At 37.5% G+C, this 19684-nt stretch overlaps 1 protein-coding gene across 1 annotated transcript; it reads left to right on the forward strand.

Annotated features, from left to right (window-relative positions):
- The first annotated feature begins 18840 nt into the window (after positions 1-18840).
- Positions 18841-19436, forward strand: LOC149171434 (uncharacterized). The gene is made up of 3 exons (XM_089425980.1): positions 18841-18930; positions 19114-19227; positions 19329-19436. Exons 1-3 carry the CDS (start codon positions 18841-18843, stop codon positions 19434-19436), a joined length of 312 nt encoding a protein of 103 aa, XP_089282106.1.
- Positions 19437-19684: the final 248 nt, after the last annotated feature.

Consider the following 19684-nt stretch of genomic DNA (forward strand, 5'->3'; position numbering starts at 1 on the left):
ATGTTAGGTATGCTTAGTGTTTCTCTCTCGCCTGTTTATGGTCGCCATGCGTGCACTCCAGATTGCATCCACACACTCTTCAGTTGGCCTGTATCTAAGTATGCATTAGACTTCTCGAAATTGGAGGGTCAATGTAGCCATCCTCCTTTGGTCTAGCAATTTCCATCCTCTCATGCTTACATAGTGGCTCTCAGGTCTCCCCTGGACTCTCATGATTTCAGTAATGGTCCCACTCTCATGAACAATGCTCTGCTTCCTCTCAGTCAATAAGAGGTTTTAATTTATCGACTCAGTTAGTGGATCCTTATTTGGAATGTGGGACTTTGCTTTGCATTGTCAACGTGTGCATTATAAGACTCTAAGGCCTCTCAATGGAGTCTCGTGTCCTTCCCAGTCTGTGGGTTTCAATAGTTCATGGTTTGTGGACACTCAATTGGTTGGTAGCAGTTTGAGGTTCGTGGTTTCTCTTTTGGTTCTTGATAGCTCATGGTTCGTGGATGTTCGTGGCTAGTGTTTGTGGTTCACGGTTTGGAGATGTATTATTCCCGTTGCTCGTGGTTTGCTAGGGAAGCTCCATCGCATTGGACATCAAGGGCCCGAGTTTGGGGAATGCTTCTATTCAAAGCCTATGGGCCACTGCTGCTCGCCATTTCATGTCCTTAGCTATCTTATTTCAAGTTTTAATGGTAAATGGGTGAAATAATTTTGTTATGGTTCGACCTACATCAAAACCCAAAACCTATCTTGTTCAGTCAATAGGAGTTTACAAGAGTCCATTCCACTTTAACTCACTAAATTGGAGCTCTTTAATTTTGACCCAAAAAAGAAACAAAAGACGAGAAAATTATGAATATTGAACAAAATATTAGTAACCTTCAACAAGTAGTTTCAAAATCCAAAAATTTACACATTCATTGATGAAAACAAAAGATTTAAAGTATATTAAATGATATGATGATGCAAGAATGAGACCAGACAAATCATGGGTTGTACTTTCTTGTCACACTAGAAGGAAGAAAGGTTATACTATATCTGTGAGGCTTTTGCAATATACAAAAATATTCAACAACCCAAAAACATGCTTAACATCATCATCATAATCATATCTCTGCAAGTCCTTCCCTTCTAGTTGAGAACCAGTGACCTTTACAACACAAAGTGCCTTAACATAACACCTTGTCATTGTTTGTTGTATGCCCCATGGGTATGGTTATACAAAATTTTGAGTATTAATTAATTCCCTTAATTTTGTAGTTTTTTGAGGTATTATTAACAACTACTAGATTTTTCAATGTTATGAAGAACATATGACTTAGTGTAATGATATATTTTAGATATATGTTGCATGGTTGCATAACACTAAAAAATGCTCAGTGCAATTGTTAATTGTATTTCTTCTTATTGGCGACTTGTACAATTCCTATTATGTTTGCATCAGCCGCCTAATAATGATTTGTCTTTTTGAATCTACAATTTTTAGGTAATCTTGTTAAAGGTGGGTAAAGGCTTTCAAGTGACTAAAAGTTCAATATTTTTGGACTATCTTGAATACTTGGAATAGACATGTTTCAGATAAAAATTCTTTTGAACTCAAATCATACCCTTTTCTAGTGTAGAGACATTTATTTGTGAATAATCCTTTATCCAAATTCTATCTATTATTTCAACACAAATTACTTGCATACATATCCTAACATACAATACTATAAGTTATTTCAACACAAATTACTTACATGCATATCCTAACATACAATATGAGGAAGAATTTAGGTTTTAGAATATGTGGAATAATTTATGTTTTCCTTCCACGAATCTAGTATCTTATCAGTGCTTTTATTCAAAAAAATGTTGTTTGTATGTGAACTTTGGTAAATATTGACAAAAATTATGTTTCTGGCTTCTCAAAGACCCATGCCAAGTCCTTTTTATTCAAATCAAGACTGTAAAGTTAAATATTTCACTTGATCGAATGAATTGAGAAAATGTTACAAATGCATAGTTCGATCTCCTTATAATAATTTTGAATTCTGAGTGATTATATTGGTTTATTTTTTCACAAAAGGCAATAAACAAAAGGTATCTTTACTGATCGATTTTGAACTCAGTATCCATATAGAAAATGTTACATATATCTCCTTATAATAGTTTTGAATTATGCCTCATTATATTGGTTCATCTTGTTACAAAGGTAGCTTTACTGATCGATTTTGGACTTAGTATCCATATTACTCTTCTAACAATATCTCATTCTAGAGTGAGTTAATATGTGTAAAACAACAACATGTCTTATCCTAGCTTGGAAAAGATATTCTTAGAATGCATTACTATTGTGTCAGTACAACATCATACAAGTTGTAACATCAATCAAAACCATTCCTGAAAAGAACTTCCAGGTAGAGAGGAGTGTGTGGAACTACAAACCATTGCATGATATTTCTAACAGCCAAATGAAACATTTTTACCATGGTATTCATAGGGAGTGGGCATATTCACATGATTAGAAGCTGATTTCTTTTTTCTCGTAGTAGCTATCCTTGTAGTCCTTGTAGGGTAATAAGGAGTGTCTAGAAATTGAATCAATCACCAGATTATTGCCTTCATCATCTTGTAGGGGCTGATTCCATCCTCATTACTCTCCCACTTTCTCTTGGAAAATATGCAGGTGCTTGATTCTGATTGAGAATATGAAAGTAGGAGCATATTGAGCCATTTAACTCAATTAGAGAACCTCCCTTCCTTCATAGTAATTGAAACTCTAAAATCATTTCCGCTTACTTGAACAAAGCCATTGTTGCATGTGCTTTCAAGGACAATTGTCATACGACCTCCATGTCGTTTGGTTTCTTTTCATTAAAATAAACCATATTAATTTAAAGTATGGAGGAAAACAAACGCAACACCAAAAAATTTGCTACATCAAGGATCAACAAATTTACTCCTTTTATGATTGCATAATATCATTTTGTCTCAATGTAGACAAACCAAAATTACTGAAGATACAATAAAGATTACGAGTGTATACTTCAACTTGCACAAAAATGTACTAATAGAGGGATCCTTTATAAACAAGTTGCAAGTTTTTCTCTGTCCAAAAGTGAAGGCTATGTCAATTAAGTCTACATTTGGATTCTATAAACAAAAATCACAAACATTTCATCAACTTAATTAATTCTATAAAAATATAAATAACAAATAAATCAAAATGTAATTTGAAGAAATTAGTGTACACATTGTTTTGAAGAGGAAGCAGGACTTTGACGTGACTTTGGCATGGCTTTTGAGGAATATGCATTTAAATTACTCGCCGAATTCTCTTCGCCAGAGGAAATATTTAAATAGGTTATAGATTATATTTTGGAAGTAGTATGTACAGAGAGGAAACGTGGCAGAAGGAGAAATGACCCAAGAATCTAGTTGAGAAAAAGAATCTGAAATTAAATATAACATAACTTTTATTACCATCCTGGAAGAACTCAAACAAATTTATGAGACATCATAAAAATAGAGTCCATGAAATTTATCTATTTATATTTAGTTTTATAAGATATGTGATGTAAATACAAATACATATCGCTCAAATTTCCTTGTATATCAATACATTTATAAACTTTTCATCTCTTCTTGTGCTAGAAAAATGATTTTTTTCTATATTCTAACAACTTGAAAATTATTCCTATATATTTGCTAGAAATTCCATTCAACAAAGCATTCAACCCTTTGTATTGAAAGATTTTCATATCTAAAAGAAACTACAGTTCATTTGGAAAGCTTCCTATATGTTTGCTAGAAAATTCAACAAAGCATTCAGCCCTTTGGACTAAAAGTTTGTCATATTTGGAACAATTTAGAAAAAAATAAGTTTCATCTTCAAAGGGTTGTTCATCACGCAAGAGACACATGTGTTCTATTTTTTCCATTTCTTCCCACCTTCTTGTTCCAATTTCTAGGTTTTGCAAACTCATATTTATCCTACATGTCAATTGTCTTTTGGAGATTGATATGGACTTATGTCAATGTTTGTATTCATCATATATAACCATAGGATTCATTTTCATACTATAGTAGTTCATATGTTCCTTTGTCTTTTGCCAAATTTTTCACTTACTTTCCATTGAACTATATCTCTAATAGCAACTCGCAAATGATACAATGATTAAAGTTATAGATAATTCAATACCAACTACCTATGGATATGATTATGTGCAAGAAGGTAATATATGGACCCAAACGTCAGAGACAAGATTCAATGAAACCTGGATACAATGGTTAGGCTTCCTTCCATTGACAATCTCCATCATCAACATTACAACGTTGTAAACATCGACCTGCTTCGTAGCAATCTATCCATTAAAATATTTTGGAGTCATGTACCCCAATGTCCCAGCTACCTAGATAGATATTTGACTCTTTTGACAATTTTTCTCTGTTATGGACTTCTAGTCCTATTCTTGAATTGATTGTAAATTCTTAAGAGCCACGGTGCAATATTGTGTTTGTTAGGGTCCCACCCTAACCCCCTTATTTATGTCATGGGATCACGTCATATTCAAGAGTCAATAAAGCCCATATTAATATTTGTAAGTGGTTAACCCGCAATTAATGACGGGACCACAGTTAGTTGCAAATGGGCAGTAGTATTAGATAGATGGTATTAATAAAACCCGTGGTATTGGCCCGTGGTATTGCATGTATGAGTCATATATAAAGGATAGATACTCCCTGCGAGGAGTATCGTGTCTTGTTTTTGTAATTGAGCCCTGCTCTATTGGAGGTTGCCCCCTGGAAGAGGCCTGTGAACATTTCTCTCTGAATAATAAAATCATTGCTATTCTGTGTTCTGGGTATCTTTTCTTCGCATATTCTATGTTCTGGGTATCTTTTCTTCGCATATTCTGTGTTTGGGTATTACTTTGCAGGTTAAGAGCATAACAAGTGGTATCAGAGCACTTTCCAGGGCTCGGTGGGATCTCCAATTTTTAGCAAAAAAATTTTTGGCTAGAGACGTGTTCCGGCATCTTTAAACCACGGGATCTGTCGTTAAGCGCATAAACCTACGGATTTGGGGAGCCATGCACGCAGGAAATACAAGAGGTGGTCACGTCTGTTGGACTCCCTTGTAACCCCTGTGGGTACCCGTTCGAGTAGTAGCGCATTAGACAGAACCGCGCACGGACTGTCTTCCACGTACCCTCTGGGTATATAGGAAGCCCCCTAGGCTCCCTTGAAACCTCGCCATAGATAAACCTTCGGCCGTCTTGTGGCTACAGTACACCGAGAACAGCACTCGGAGAGATTACTCGCCCATACGATAGGGTAGTCGGGTTGTACGGCTAAGGGTACGGTCGATCCTCCTTAGTTAGAGCCCTGAAACATTGGGTCGAGTACTACTGTCAGACCCTTATGTATATTGCGATCTGTAGCACCTGACACTCCTCAAGACCATAGTTCCCTTTCTATCGGGGGATCACACATCATCTATTCCAGATCCGTGGGTGCAAAGAAGTGCAGCAGCAGCAGACATCAGTCTGGCAGCTCCATCAGATCAGCAGCAGCAGTTGTTCCACCATTCAGATCTCTCAGATCCACCAGATCGGAGTAGTTGTGAAGGGTTCCTGTACCTGGATCTACTTTTCGCAGGACTTTTGGCGGCATTGAAATTTTGAGGATTTGGCGACTGCAGTATTGATCAGGAAGGAGTAAAACTCCGTTATTGAGATCTTCCGGGGCGCTTATTGGTGACCTAGCCCATCAGAATCAGGATGACGAGCTAAGCAAGGTGGTACCATTCAATTTCTTAGTAAAAAAATTTTAGGCGGTCCCAATTTTTCATCAGGTTGGTGTATGGTAGAAACTCGCGCTCAAGCGATGGCCAATGAAAGGATGGACAAAATTGAAGACCAGGTGAACTCCATCCAATTTACGGTGAACGAAATACAACATGAGATTAAAGGAATAAGTATCCAGATACATAATACATTCTCGAAGGGCAAGGAGCCAGCCCACGAGGAGACAAATAATGGCCATGAATACCATGAGGGTGAGTCCACACGTCTGGCACACCCATCCACCACCCAGTCAGCGACCTCCCAAGTTGGATATGCATAAATTTGACGGTTCTCACACGTCCGCATGGCTAGCACAAATGGAGCAGTATTTCCAATTGAATCATATCATAGATGAGGGGACTAAGCTTATGGTGGGCACCATGTACTTGGACAATGAACAATGGCAATGGGGGGAATGGCATCAGCGTTGCAATGGACATTTTCAAAATTGGGCCCAATTTGCCAAAGCTCTTCGAAATCACTTTGAACAGGAAGACTCTTTTTTGGGGCGTCTCACTAAGCTCCGACAGACGGGTACAGTGGATGAATATATTACCGCTTTTGAAGCCTTAGCCTTCCGCACTAAGGGTCTCACAGATGAGTTCTACATGGAATGCTTTATCAGCGGTCTGAAAGAAGCCATCAAAGCTCAGGTTCTACTCCACCACCCTCCCACGTGGACAGAGGCTTTCCAGGTAGCTCGTAAGGTGGAACGTGCATTAACAGCCCAATCCAACCGCCTCAACTTCCCCGCTAAAGGTCGTCCCCCACAGGCTCCCAACACGACTCAGACACTTAAGATTCAAAAGGTGTCACCTACGGAAATGGCCGAAAGAAGGAAGCAAGGACTATGTTACTACTGTGATGAAAAATATTCCTCGGGTCATAAATGCAAGGAGCCCAAGTTTTTTCAAATAGATGCCACTGACTACAGCTCCACCGAGGAAGATCCACCACTTGAGGAACCGGAGGCGATCGAAGAAGATAACCAAAAGGAGATTGTATCTGACGAACCAATTATTTCACTAAATGCATTGGCAGGAATTTCTTCCCCTCAAACTCTCAAAATCAGGGGTTTTCTTAAACATCGGCCAGTAGTAGTCTTGATTGATAGTGGAAGTACCCATAATTTCATCCATCAAAAGATCGCTGAAGCAGCGCATTGTTTTGTCCGGGCATTTTCTAACTTCCAAGTCCAAATTGTAGATGGGGGCACAATGAAATGTGAAGGCCGCTGTGAAAATGTCAAACTACAAATGGGGGATTATCAGTTGAAAACCCACATGTTTGCAATACACATGGGGGGTTGCGACATTGTCCTAGGCGCGGAATGGCTCCGCACTCTGGGGCCAATCACAATGGATTTCCAGGAGTTATATATGAGTTTTAAGCAGAACAACTCCACACATACCCTCCGTGGACTACAGGCGGGAGCCCCCTCTATCATCAGCTCGCATAGGATGGAAAAATTGTTATAAAAGGGCCATCATGGAGTGGTAGCTCAATTTAATGCCATCCAGGTAGTCGAAACCATGTCTCTGCCAATTCATCCTGAGATGCAACAGATTTTAAATAAACATCGGACGGTCTTTGATAAGCCTCATGAGCTTCCACCCTCGCGAGGGGAGCATGATCATAGCATCACATTGGTTCCAGGGGCCCAACCCCCAAATGTGCGGCCATACAGATATCCGTTCACCCAAAAGAATGAAATAGAAAAAATCATCAAGGAATTGTTGGAAGCAGGTGTTATTCATCCCAGCATTAGTCCTTATTCATCCCCAGTGGTCATGGTCCTCAAGAAAGATGGGGAGTGGCGGATGTGTCCCGACTTCAGGGCCCTCAATAAGTTGACAGTCAAAGATAAATTTCCCATCCCGGTGGTTGACGATTTGCTGAACGGACTCAATGGGGCTCAATTCTTCACTAAGTTGGATCTTCGCTCAGGCTACCACCAAATTCGCATGAGGGAAGTCGACATTCCCAAGACGGCTTTCAGAACTCATGAAGGCCATTATGAGTTCCTGGTCATGCCATTTGGTCTCTATAATGCCCCCTCTACTTTTCAGAGCCTTATGAATCACCTCCTCAAACCATATCTCAGAAAATTTGTCCTTGTCTTCTTCGATGACATCCTCATCTATAGTGGCACTTGGGCGGCACATCTTCAGCATGTAGATCTACTCTTGCAACTGCTCCGCCAGAATAAATTATTTGTCAATATTTCTAAGTGTTCGTTTGGCATGGAAGAAGTTGAGTATTTGGGCCACATTGTGGGGCGTGAAGGTGTCAAGGTGGACCCCAAAAAGATCCAGGCAATGCAAGAATGGCCTCAACCTAAGACCTTGAAGAGCTTGAGAGGATTTTTGGGTCTAACAGGCTATTATCGTAAATTTGTCTGCAACTATGGCTGCATAGCAAAGCCCCTCACTCAACTCCTAAAGAAAAATTCCTTCTTCTGGAACGAGGAAGCACAACAGGCATTTACCGCTCTCAAAAACGCCATGTGTTCCACTCCCGTCTTAGCACTACCTGACTTCACCAAATCCTTTGTCATTGAATGTGATGCTTCGGGTACAGGTATTGGAGCGGTCTTAATGCAGGAAGGGCAACCATTGGCCTTCACCAGCCAACAACTCAGTGGGAGGAATCTGGGAAAATCTACCTACGAGAAGGAAATGATGGCCATCTTACATGCAGTCGAGACCTGGCGACCTTACTTATTGGGGCGACGTTTCCATATCCGCACAGATCATCACAGTCTTAAATATTTTTTGGAGCAACGCCTATCCTCCCCACAACAAAATAAATGGTTAGCCAAAATGCTGGGATATGATTATGAGATCATTTACAAGAAAGGGAAAGACAACAGTGTAGCAGATGCATTGTCGCGCCAATTTGAGGAGGAAAGTACTCTGCTCGCAATTTCCCTCCCCATTCCAGACTGGATTGAAGAGGCTCGCAGGGAATGGTTTTCACACCCCGGGCTCTCCCAACTCATTTCTCAATTGCAGGTAGATCCTAATTCCAGCAAGGGCTACTCGTGGCAGAATGATATTCTTCGCTACAAGGACAGAGTCATAATATCACCAACATCCACCCTCAAAAGTCGCATTTTGGCAGAATTGCACTCATCTCCCGTTGCAGGACATTCGGGCTTTCAGAAGACGTATGCTCGCGCCAGAAGATCATTTTTTTGGACCGGCATGAAAAAGGACATCCTTACTTTCGTAGCAGAATGTGATGTCTGTCAACGCCACAAAGGGGAGACCATCAACACACTAGGCACATTACAACCATTGCCCATTCCGGCATCAATTTGGACGGAGGTTTCCATGGATTTCATTACAGGTCTTCCAAAGTCTGGGAACAATTCAGTCATCATGGTGGTTGTGGACCGACTGTCGAAGTATGCTCATTTCTGCGCCCTACCCCAACCGTTTACACCAACTTTGGTTGCTCAAACTTTCATGGATCAGATCTTCAAATTGCATGGCATGCCCACTTCTATTGTGTCCGACCGCGACCCGATCTTCACCAGTAATTTTTGGCAGGAACTCTTCAGAATACAAGGCACTCAACTCAAACTCAGTAATTCATATCATCCGCAAACAGATGGTCAAACCGAAGCCGTCAACAAATGTTTAGAAACCTACCTTAGGTGTTTCACTTCAGAAAAGCAACACCTTTGGGTACAGTGGTTACCTCTGGCGGAATGGTGGTATAACACCAACTATCATGCCACTACCAAAATGACTCCCTATGAAGCAGTCTATGGTCAACTTCCGCCTTCCCCTACTTCTTATCTCACGGGGTGCTCCAAAGTACAAGCCGTGGATCAACTCCTACAACACCGCGCAACCATGCTCGCCCATCTTCGCGAGAATCTTCATCAAGCTCAGAATCGCATGAAGCAACAGGCCGACCAACATCACTCAGAGCACCAATTTCAAGAAGGGGATCAGGTCTTTTTGAGGCTGCAACCATATAAGCAAACATCACTCAAAGACAAGGGTTGTCAAAAGCTCTCTCCAAAATTCTACAGACCATACCAAGTACTTCAGTGCATTGGAGAAGTGGCTTACAAGTTGGCTTTGCCACCTACAGCAAAAATCCACCCAGTTTTCCATGTATCGTGCCTCAAGAAAGTGATTGGGAACAATTGCCGAGTTCAAACCAGTCTACCTGAATTGGACGAAGAAGGGTCAATCTGGCTTCAACCCGAACAAGTTCTAGACACGAGGGACAAGCACCTGCGCGACCGCATGATTAAGGAAATCCTCGTCAAATGGAAAGACACCTCTCCAGAAGATGCAACTTGGGAACCAGCCACGATTCTTCAACAGTTTCCGCAGCTTCAGCCTTGAGGACAAGGCTAGTCTTAAGGGGGAGGGCATGTTAGGGTCCCACCCTAACCCCCTTATTTATGTCATGGGATCACGTCATAGTCAAGAGTCAATAAAGCCCATATTAATATTTGTAAGTGGTTAACCCGCAATTAATGACGGGACCACAGTTAGTTGCAAATGGGCAGTAGTATTAGATAGATGGTATTAATAAAACCCGCGGTATTGGCCCGTGGTATTGCATGTATGAGTCATATATAAAGGATAGAGACTCCCTGCGAGGAGTATCGTGTCTTGTTTTTGTAATCGAGCCCTGCTCTATTGGAGGTTGCCCCCTCGAAGAGGCCTGTGAACATTTCTCTCTGAATAATAAAATCATTGCTATTCTGTGTTCTGGGTATCTTTTCTTCGCATATTCTATGTTCTAGGTATCTTTTCTTCGCATATTCTGTGTTTGGGTATTACTTTGTAGGTTAAGAGCATAACAGTGTTGAAGTGGATAAGGGGCCTTCTGCAAAAACTCTTGCACGACTGCTTCCATAGGCTGGAACCACCATTGTCTAGAGTATGGTGGGATGGAAGTGCACAAGTCAAAAAAGGGACCTCGTTTTCTTCAGAGAGGACAACAACTTTGCCTACTTATCACTCTTAAAGAGCCCTCTCCCCTCCATCTAAAAAAAGAATCAATGTTTTGTCTCAACTATATTTTCTCTACTGCCGATTTCAATGGTTTATTGGTGTTGACAGCTTTCATCAAAAACCTTTTGTGAATCCTATGAAGAAGTGTTTTTTCTTAGAACGTGCTCGCAGCCTGTTGTACAAGTGATCTTAAACTACATAAATAATTATTCTACTTATCCCTGCAAATTGCATGTTAATTAACAGATTTTGTTTGAAATTTTGAGTTTGGAATTTTGTCAAACTTTTTTTGGGTTTGTTGGTTTATTCTTGATTCAATGGTTTTCTGAGATATAATCTCTTTATTTTAAACTTAGTGGAAAATGATTGCCTAATACACTAAATGCAACAATAACCCCAAATCCAAGCAATTTAAGAGGAAGTAAGGGAGAACATTTTATCAAACACAATTATAATGATCTGATCTTTGTTTATTCTTCACAAGCTTGTTGTAGATGCAGATTTAGAGTACGAATACACCCAAAACTCGGAATAAATCTTAGTTTGACTTTCAGGAGTATTTTCCAGCCTCTATACAATTGTAAGTCAGCTATACAAGGAATATTTAACAAATTTTTGCACTCAACAATGAGGAAATGAGGTGAACGTGTAGCTTACTATTGGCCACAACCTCAAGAATATGGTTGCAATCTCCAACCTTAAGAAAATTATCAGTTCTTCTTAGTGAACCCTCACTCCTCCATAATAAGCAACCCTTTTGTGTAGTGGAATGAAGAAAATTCAATCAACTAATAATAAACCACTCATACAAATAAATAGTAGAAATATATCCAAACCAGACATGGTAGAAAAGGCCTCAACCTTACAGTGTTCCTCACATTCTCTTTATTAATCAATCCAATGTACAAAGAATGATAATAGTACAAATAAATACATGAGGAAGTTGGTCTCAAGATAGTACGTCTATCTTGGACACTATGGCTGAGAAAATATCTCAACAACACACTAATCTAGGACCTTAACTAGTTGGAGAGAATATCTCAACCAACTAAGCCTAAACTGACTCCTAATCATGAGGAACAAACTCAATATAGAAAGGTAGGATTAAATCCTAACTTTCGTGATTTTAATTAATTTAATAATTTGGACTTAGAATTCTTTTTAATGTGAGAGTGAGGCTAACATCCCCCCCCCACCCCCAATGATAAGTCCAAAATAAGAACAAGAAACCCTCTTCCAAGTTCTCAAGTTGATCCTCAAAAAACACTGCCTAAAAAACCGCCAAAGCTGGATGCTGAAGAAACTGCTTGAAATCAACATCCTTTGTCCATTGACAAAACATTGAGAACACCCACTAGCTACGTTGATGTTGACAGCCCACTCGCGAATTTGTTGATGTCGAAAACTGCGCACTGCAGCTTTTGTTGTTGATGCCCACTAGCTAAATTTGTTGAAAAACAACTCACTGTTACTTTTGCTATGTTTGAAAATAGCTCACTGTTGACTTTGTTATCGATCGCCCACTGACAAATTTTTTGATGCTCACTCAATGATGAAAATGCCCACCGGCTACTTCGCTGATGTTGTCGAGACTTTCAGTCTGACAACCACTGTCAATTTCATTGACATTTTCCCCTGGCAATGTAACCAAGTTGTAAGCAACGTGAAAGATTTCAATTTTCATACCAACACAGGAAGATTCAAATTAGTAACATGGAAATAGGGTCATAAATACATATGATTCCCTTCTTACCCCTTTCACCCGATTCTACAAAACTAAATGCATCCTTTAATTTTGCAAGAATATCCTTCAGAATCAGCGTCTCCAGCTTCTGTGTTAAAAACTCTTTCATAGCTTCAAAATGTATCTTCTGCATTTCCACAAAAATATCGAATGAACGATGCTCAAAATCATTATGAAAGGATTTATATGCCTCCTTGTACTCTTTACTTTCTGATAAAACGTCTAATTGCTTCATTAACTATAGTCTTCCCATAGCCCTGTTTAAATGCCGATAAGACTACTCTTATAAATTCAACATTTAGACAAAACTGTTGAATAAGTCAAATTCACTAAACACACAGCTTATAATCACCCATCGCATTTTTCGAAAATAACTCTGCTTGGACTTTGAATACAGTTGCAGAGAGCAGCAACAGCCACATTTGAGAGACTCAAGCCAAAATCCAATCATTCATGAATGGTTTCATAACTAGTGGCAGCAGGGTAATGGCAATGAAGTTGGTTGACAATTATGTTGTGGGATCCAACTACAGAAGACATTCTTCTAACATTCAATCCAACGTTGTAGACCAGTGCAGAGTAGAAATTGGGGGAGTTTTTATAAAAAGAAAACACGTTACCATCTAATAAAAGAAAAATATTTATTAATACTTTATTGGTGAATAAGATTTGAATTCTGTACATTTACATTGGAACGCGCTCCACTGCTAGCGATTTCTTTGCTGAAAAAAACTGGTGCTGATTACGATCCTAATTTGGGTTAAATTTCTCGGATCCTTATTTGGGTTAAACTCACCAGACTGTTACTATCTTAGTAGAGCGTTGCTTGCTAAGGGAATCAAAAGTAGAGTTGGTAGTTGGCTCCCAGTTTACATGCACCAAAATATGCGTGGATGTTGATCTAGAAAAGGGGCAATCAAAAGTGGAGTTGGTAGCTGAATCGCAGTTTACATGCACCAAAATATGCGTGGATGTCGATTTAGAAAAGATCTAGAAAAGGGGCTTCCTTCTATGATTAATATCACAACAGGGGAGTGGATACATCACAAAACCCTAGATTACGAGAAAATATGATTCAAATGTTTTTTATGTCATAAATACCATCACTTTGCTAAATGTTGTTTATGTCACGAATACGACCACTTTGCTAGAGAATGTTGCAAGACTCCTAGAAGAAAAGGGCCAAAAACTACAACAGCTCAAGGATAACAATGGCAGATACAAAGAAAAGAAGGAAATAAATTGACATCGGCACCATATGCAAACACCCAAAACAAAAACGAAGCCTCCACATATATAAACCACTTTGAGGTTATTCAAAATCATGAATAAGTTGGTCAAGAGGATCCAAATCCTAACTCGAAATGGGGAGTAAAGAAATGAAGAATATAAAGAAAAGGAAATATTAAAGGGATATGCTCCAATTGCAAGCTTCAACTTAGATCACATAATCTGGACAGGATTTAAGAAAATAGGTATATAGTTAAAGAAGGTTAAGAAAGGCTAATTGGAAATCTCCCACAACCCCTTAATTTGGATAACATGTGGGGTAAAATTTGGAATAAAGATGGTTTTCCCAAAGTTAACCTAGGAACTAGTGCATGGAAAAATTTCACTGGCAGAAAATCTATAAAAGAAAGAACTATTCGTTGTACTCTTTACTTTCTGATAAAACGTCTAATTGTTTCATTAACTACATTCTTCCCATATCCCTGTTTAAATGCAAATAAGACTACTCTTATAAATTCAACATTAGGCAAAATCGTTGAAGAAGTCAGATTCACTAAACACACACAACTTATAATCACCCAGCGTAGTTTTCGAAAACAACTCTGCTTAGACTTTGAATACAATTGTAGAGAGCAGGGACAGCCACATTTGAGAGACTCAAACCAAAATCCAACCGTTCCTGAATAGTTGCATGACGAGTGGCAGCAGCGTAATGGAAATGAAGTTGGTTGACAATTATGTTGTGGGATCCAACTACCAAAGACATTTTAATTTTCTAACATTCAATCCAATGTTGTAGACCAGTGCAGAGTGGAAATTGGGGGAGTTGTTATAAAAAGAAAATACCTTACCTTCTAATAAAAACAAAATATTTATTATACTTTATTGGTGAATAAGCTTTGAATTTTTTACATTTACATTGGAAGTATGAAACTCAACTCATTTAATTGATATTTTTGTATTATTATTTTTATCTTTTTTCATTTGAGTACTTTTTTGCTTTTGCCATATAATGAGACACATTAGCATGCTTTTACCCTAATACTTTATTGGTGAATAAGCTTTGAATTTTTTACATTTACATTGGAATGTGCTCCACTGCTAGCGATTTCTATGCTGAAAAAATTGGTGCTGATTACGATCCTAATTTGGGTTAAACTCACCAGACTATTACTATCTTACTGGAGCGATGATTGCTAAGGGAAATCAAAAGTAAATTTGGTAGATGGCTCCCAGTTTACATGCACCAAAATATGCATGGATGTTGATCTAGAAAAGATCTAGAAAAGGGGCAATCAAAAGTGGAGCTGGTCGCTGACTCACTGTTTACATGCACCAAAATATGCGTGGACATTGATTTAGGAAAGATCTAGAAAAGGGGCTTCCTTCTGTGATTAATCTGACAACAGGGGAGTGGATACATCGCCAAACCCTAGATTACGAGAAAATATCATTCAAATGTTGTTTATGTCATGAATACCATCACTTTGCTAAATGTTTTTTATGTCACGAATACGACCACTTTGCTAGATAATGTTCCAAGAAAAGGGCCAAAACTACAATAGATTAAGGGTAACAATGGCAGATGCAATGAAAAGAATGAAATAAATTGACATCGGCACCAGATGCAAACACCCAAAACAAAAACGGGGCCTCCACATCCATAAACCACCTTGAGGTTATTCAAAATCATGAAGAAGCTGGTCAAGATGATCTAAAGCCTAACCCAAAATGGGGAGTAAGGAAATGAAGAATATAAAGAAAAGGAAATATTAAAGGGATATGCTCCAATTGAAAGCTTCAAGTTAGATCACATAATCTAGACAAGATTTAAGAAAATAGGCATACCGTTAAAGAAGGTTAATAAAGGCTAATTGGCAATCTCCCACAACCCCTTAATTTGGATAACATGTGGGGTAAAATCTGGAATAAAGATGGTTTTCCCAAAGTTAACCTTTTCTGCTGGGAACTAGTGCATGGAAAAATTTCACCTGTAGAAAATCTATAAAAAAAGAACTATTCATGGGCCTTCCCAATGCATATTATGTGAAAAATCCAAAGAAAATACCTATCATGTTTTTAAACTGTGTTCATTCTCCACTGAAGTATGGAAATTTGCAATCCCAAATGTGAGTGATGTTACCCATATCACCTAGAACAGTGTACACATTAGGATAATCTAGGACATGCAAAACAAAAGTAGCTACATCGTTGGCAATTCGAAAATCTCATTGATTATTTATGGAGGGAGAGGCAATCAAAACTTCGGGCAAAGAACCATTATGCTCATGCTAGAGTCAATGAAGAAGAAAACAAATTGACTTAATGCAAATTAAAAGAAGTTTTGAATTTTATTACAACCTTAAGTTTACGTAAGACGATCATATAAATTAAATGTTCAGTAAATATAGCTATACATAAATGTTATTATTAATATTAACATTATTATATAATAATATTTAAATTAGTATTCAAATTAATAATACATAATAATAATAATTTAAGTGAATAAAATTAGAAAATTTAAATTAATTTCTTGTTAAATGAGTTACGTGTCAGAGAAAAAAAGAAAGAAAAGAAAAAAGTTACAAAAAATTGAATGATTTATAAGTAATTTTCAAAACAAGTAAGAAATAGTAAATTAATCAAATAAAATAAATCATTTCCTAAAATCTGCGAATAACAACTTAAATTAACATTTTGATATTTATTGTCTCAAGTTATTATAAATAACAACATTATTGAAAATTTTGATATTTATATAAATTTAATTTATAGATGAAATGAAACTAATAAACATAAATAATTTTATAAGATAAAACAATCATAATTATATAATAATATAATTTGCATTGTTCATGAGAGTGGGACCATTACTAAAATCATTAGAGTCCAAGGGGGACCCGAGAACCACTATGTGAGCGTGAGAGGATGGAAATTGTAGACCAAAGGAGGATGGCTACGTTGACCCTCCAATTTCAAGAAGTCCAATGCATATTGAGATACAGGGCAACTAAAGAGTGTGTGGATGCAATCCGGAGTGCAGGCATGGCGACCATAAACAAGTGAGAGAGAAACACTAAGCATACCTAACATCAATAATAAATCTTCAGAAGTGGTCATCGGGTCCGAAGGCAGGCTTAAATAAAGACGCATACGAGCCATGACGCCAGCTTCAGCCATCTCCATCAAAGTAAGCCTCTTCTTGCAATAATAAGGCGACATGATGAACCAATGAGGGACGATGTACGATAATAGGAGCAAGTAAATGATTCCATTTCGCGAGTATAAATATGAGCCTGCCGGCCTATATGAGGGTTGAATCTATGGGCCAAGTGGCCACCTGATCCACCTATGGTCAGCATGACAAGGACAATTGTCTGGAGCCAACACCCAGTGTGGGGGTTCTTAATATTAACGTTAATGTTATTAATATCATTGTTATTCATAATAACATTAGTATATTATAGTAATGCCCCTAGTTCGTGGAATGCTTCTATTTAAAGCTATGAAACCTGCCCCTTCTCGTTTGTTGGGGTATTTGGTTAGGAAGGAACCAAAATATTTTTCAAGATAAGGTATCAAACTGGAATCTTACATGTTCCCGCATAGTGGCACTTTATAACTTGATCCCTGAGGATGAATTGAAACAGAATCACTGGAACATTAATGCGGAAATCATCGACAAGGCATTCCTTTTGGTGTATTTTGATGGATTTTCTCAACAAGATGGTTGTGGTAGACGAGCAGTTTTGTATTTAAATGAAGATCATTATTACAAGATGAAGTTGGGTTTAGGGAGAGGCACAAATAACTATGCATAACTTAATAGCCTTAGACTTCTTATTTTTTCCCTTGAGAAAGGATGTCAGCAACTGCAGATATTTGGTGGCTCTAAACTAGTCATAAATTTGTTCAATGCACACACTCAGAAATGTGTTAGAAGAAACTATTACAATAAAATCACATTTTGACTATGTAATTTGTCGTCATATCTACAGGGAAAGGAACCAGATTTCTGACAGTCTATCTAAAGAAGTAGCGCAGCAACATTTTGGTACTTGGATGACACAGGAACATATAGGACATGAGTTCTACTAGTATTTTCACAGGCCATTCATTGATCTTCAGCCACAGGGGGCAGCGGCAACTTGATCCTACACAACACATAGAATGACCTCTTTTTGCAAACCTTGCTTTATGGAATGTATATATTTTATATGTTTTTTATTTCGAGTTACAGTTATCTATCAATTGTTATTTGAACTCTATAAAATATTGTGGCAGCTATGACCACCAATAGTAAGAATGATCATAATCTCACATTATAATAATAATAATAATAAATAGTAAGAATGATCATAATTTCACATTATAATAATAATAATAATACGATGATCATCATGTATGTCGGTCCTTAGAGAAGATTATCATAATGATGATAATAAAAATGTAGTCTCACCAAGCTTACAAAAATAAAAACTTAATTTGACATAGAATAAATAGTAAGAATGATCATAATTTCACATTATAATAATAATAATAATAATAATAATAATACGATGATCATCATGTACCATGATCCTTAAATAAGATTATCATAATGATAATAATAAAAATGTAGTCCCACCAAGGTTACAAAAATAAAAAACATAATTTGAAATAGAATAAATAGTAAGAATGATCATAATTTCACATTATTATAATAATAATGCGATGATCATCATGTATGTCGATCTTTAAGAAGATTATCATAACCATAATAATAAAAATGTAGTCCGACCAAACTTACAAAAATAAAACTTAATTTAACATAAAATAAATACTAAAAATAATCATAACATATGTCGGTGATGGAAAAAGTTCAGTGAAAAAACTCTGATATATATATATATATATATATATATATAATCCATTTCTAAATGTTTTATATTTCTCTCTCAACTGCACATTAATATCTAAGTTCAGCTCGCGTTAATTTGTGTTTCTACCCTTTGACTTGGGGCGTTAATTTGTGTTTCTACCTTTTGACTTGTGGATCTGAGTCGAACGATCAATGGAAAACGATATGGTCAACACAGTGGCACTGGAAACGTCTGACGGAGAAATTTTTCGGGTGGGCAGAGAAATTGCAATGGAGTCGAAGGTGATAAAGAATATGGCAGAATTCATCGATATATCTCATGCAACTGTGCATGTTTAGGTATCCACTCCAATATTGGAAAAGGTGATCCAATACTATCCACTCCAAAGGTGATCCAATACTATCCACTCCAATATATCTCATGCAACTGTGCCTGTTTACGTATCCACTCCAATATTGGAAAAGGTGATCCAATACTATGACTATCATTTACGCAACTCAACTCAAACCTCACGTGAAATTAAAGAGTGGGATGAGAATTTTATCAGCGTGGACATATCAACACTGCGGGATATAAAGGTAATGTTATCATAAAAATGATGTGGAGTATTATCTTTTTAAAAGTCAATAAGTAATGTAATTGAATGCTGGTTGATATGTTTTATATTATGTTATTGCAGGCAGCAGATTTTCTTGCTATGCAGAGTCTTTTGGATTTGTCAAGTGAGAAATTGGAAAGAGAAATCCATGCAAGGCCCGAGATCGAGAGTGATGAATTTTTTATATAAAAATAATTAAATCAAAATAAAAGTTGTATTTAGTTAGTTTGATATTTTTTTGGAGTAATTTTTAGGTCTGATATTTTGGTGGATTTCTGGCTAAAATTTTTATGGTCAAATCTTGATTTGTGTTGTTTAAACTTGTTTTTTACTGCATATATGGATTCAACACCCTCAAAAATCTTTAAGGCACTCCGCAGTAGAGAAAATATAGTTGAGACAAAACATTGATTCTTCTTTAAATGGATGGGAGAGGG

This window comes from Pinus tabuliformis, chromosome 4_2, assembly GCF_031772625.1.
Source record: "Pinus tabuliformis cultivar Carrire ecotype Pingquan chromosome 4_2, CPIR1, whole genome shotgun sequence".
Classification (NCBI taxonomy): domain Eukaryota; kingdom Viridiplantae; phylum Streptophyta; class Pinopsida; order Pinales; family Pinaceae; genus Pinus; species Pinus tabuliformis.

Bases quoted from the DNA above. Each gene is read 5' to 3' on its own strand.
- LOC149171434 (XM_089425980.1), top strand. From the start codon at position 18,841: ATGGAAAACGATATGGTCAACACAGTGGCACTGGAAACGTCTGACGGA. The intron at 18,931-19,113 runs GTGATAAAGAAT...ATATTGGAAAAG, and splicing joins AAATTGCAATGGAGTCGAAG to GTGATCCAATACTATGACTA. The intron at 19,228-19,328 runs GTAATGTTATCA...ATGTTATTGCAG, and splicing joins CAACACTGCGGGATATAAAG to GCAGCAGATTTTCTTGCTAT.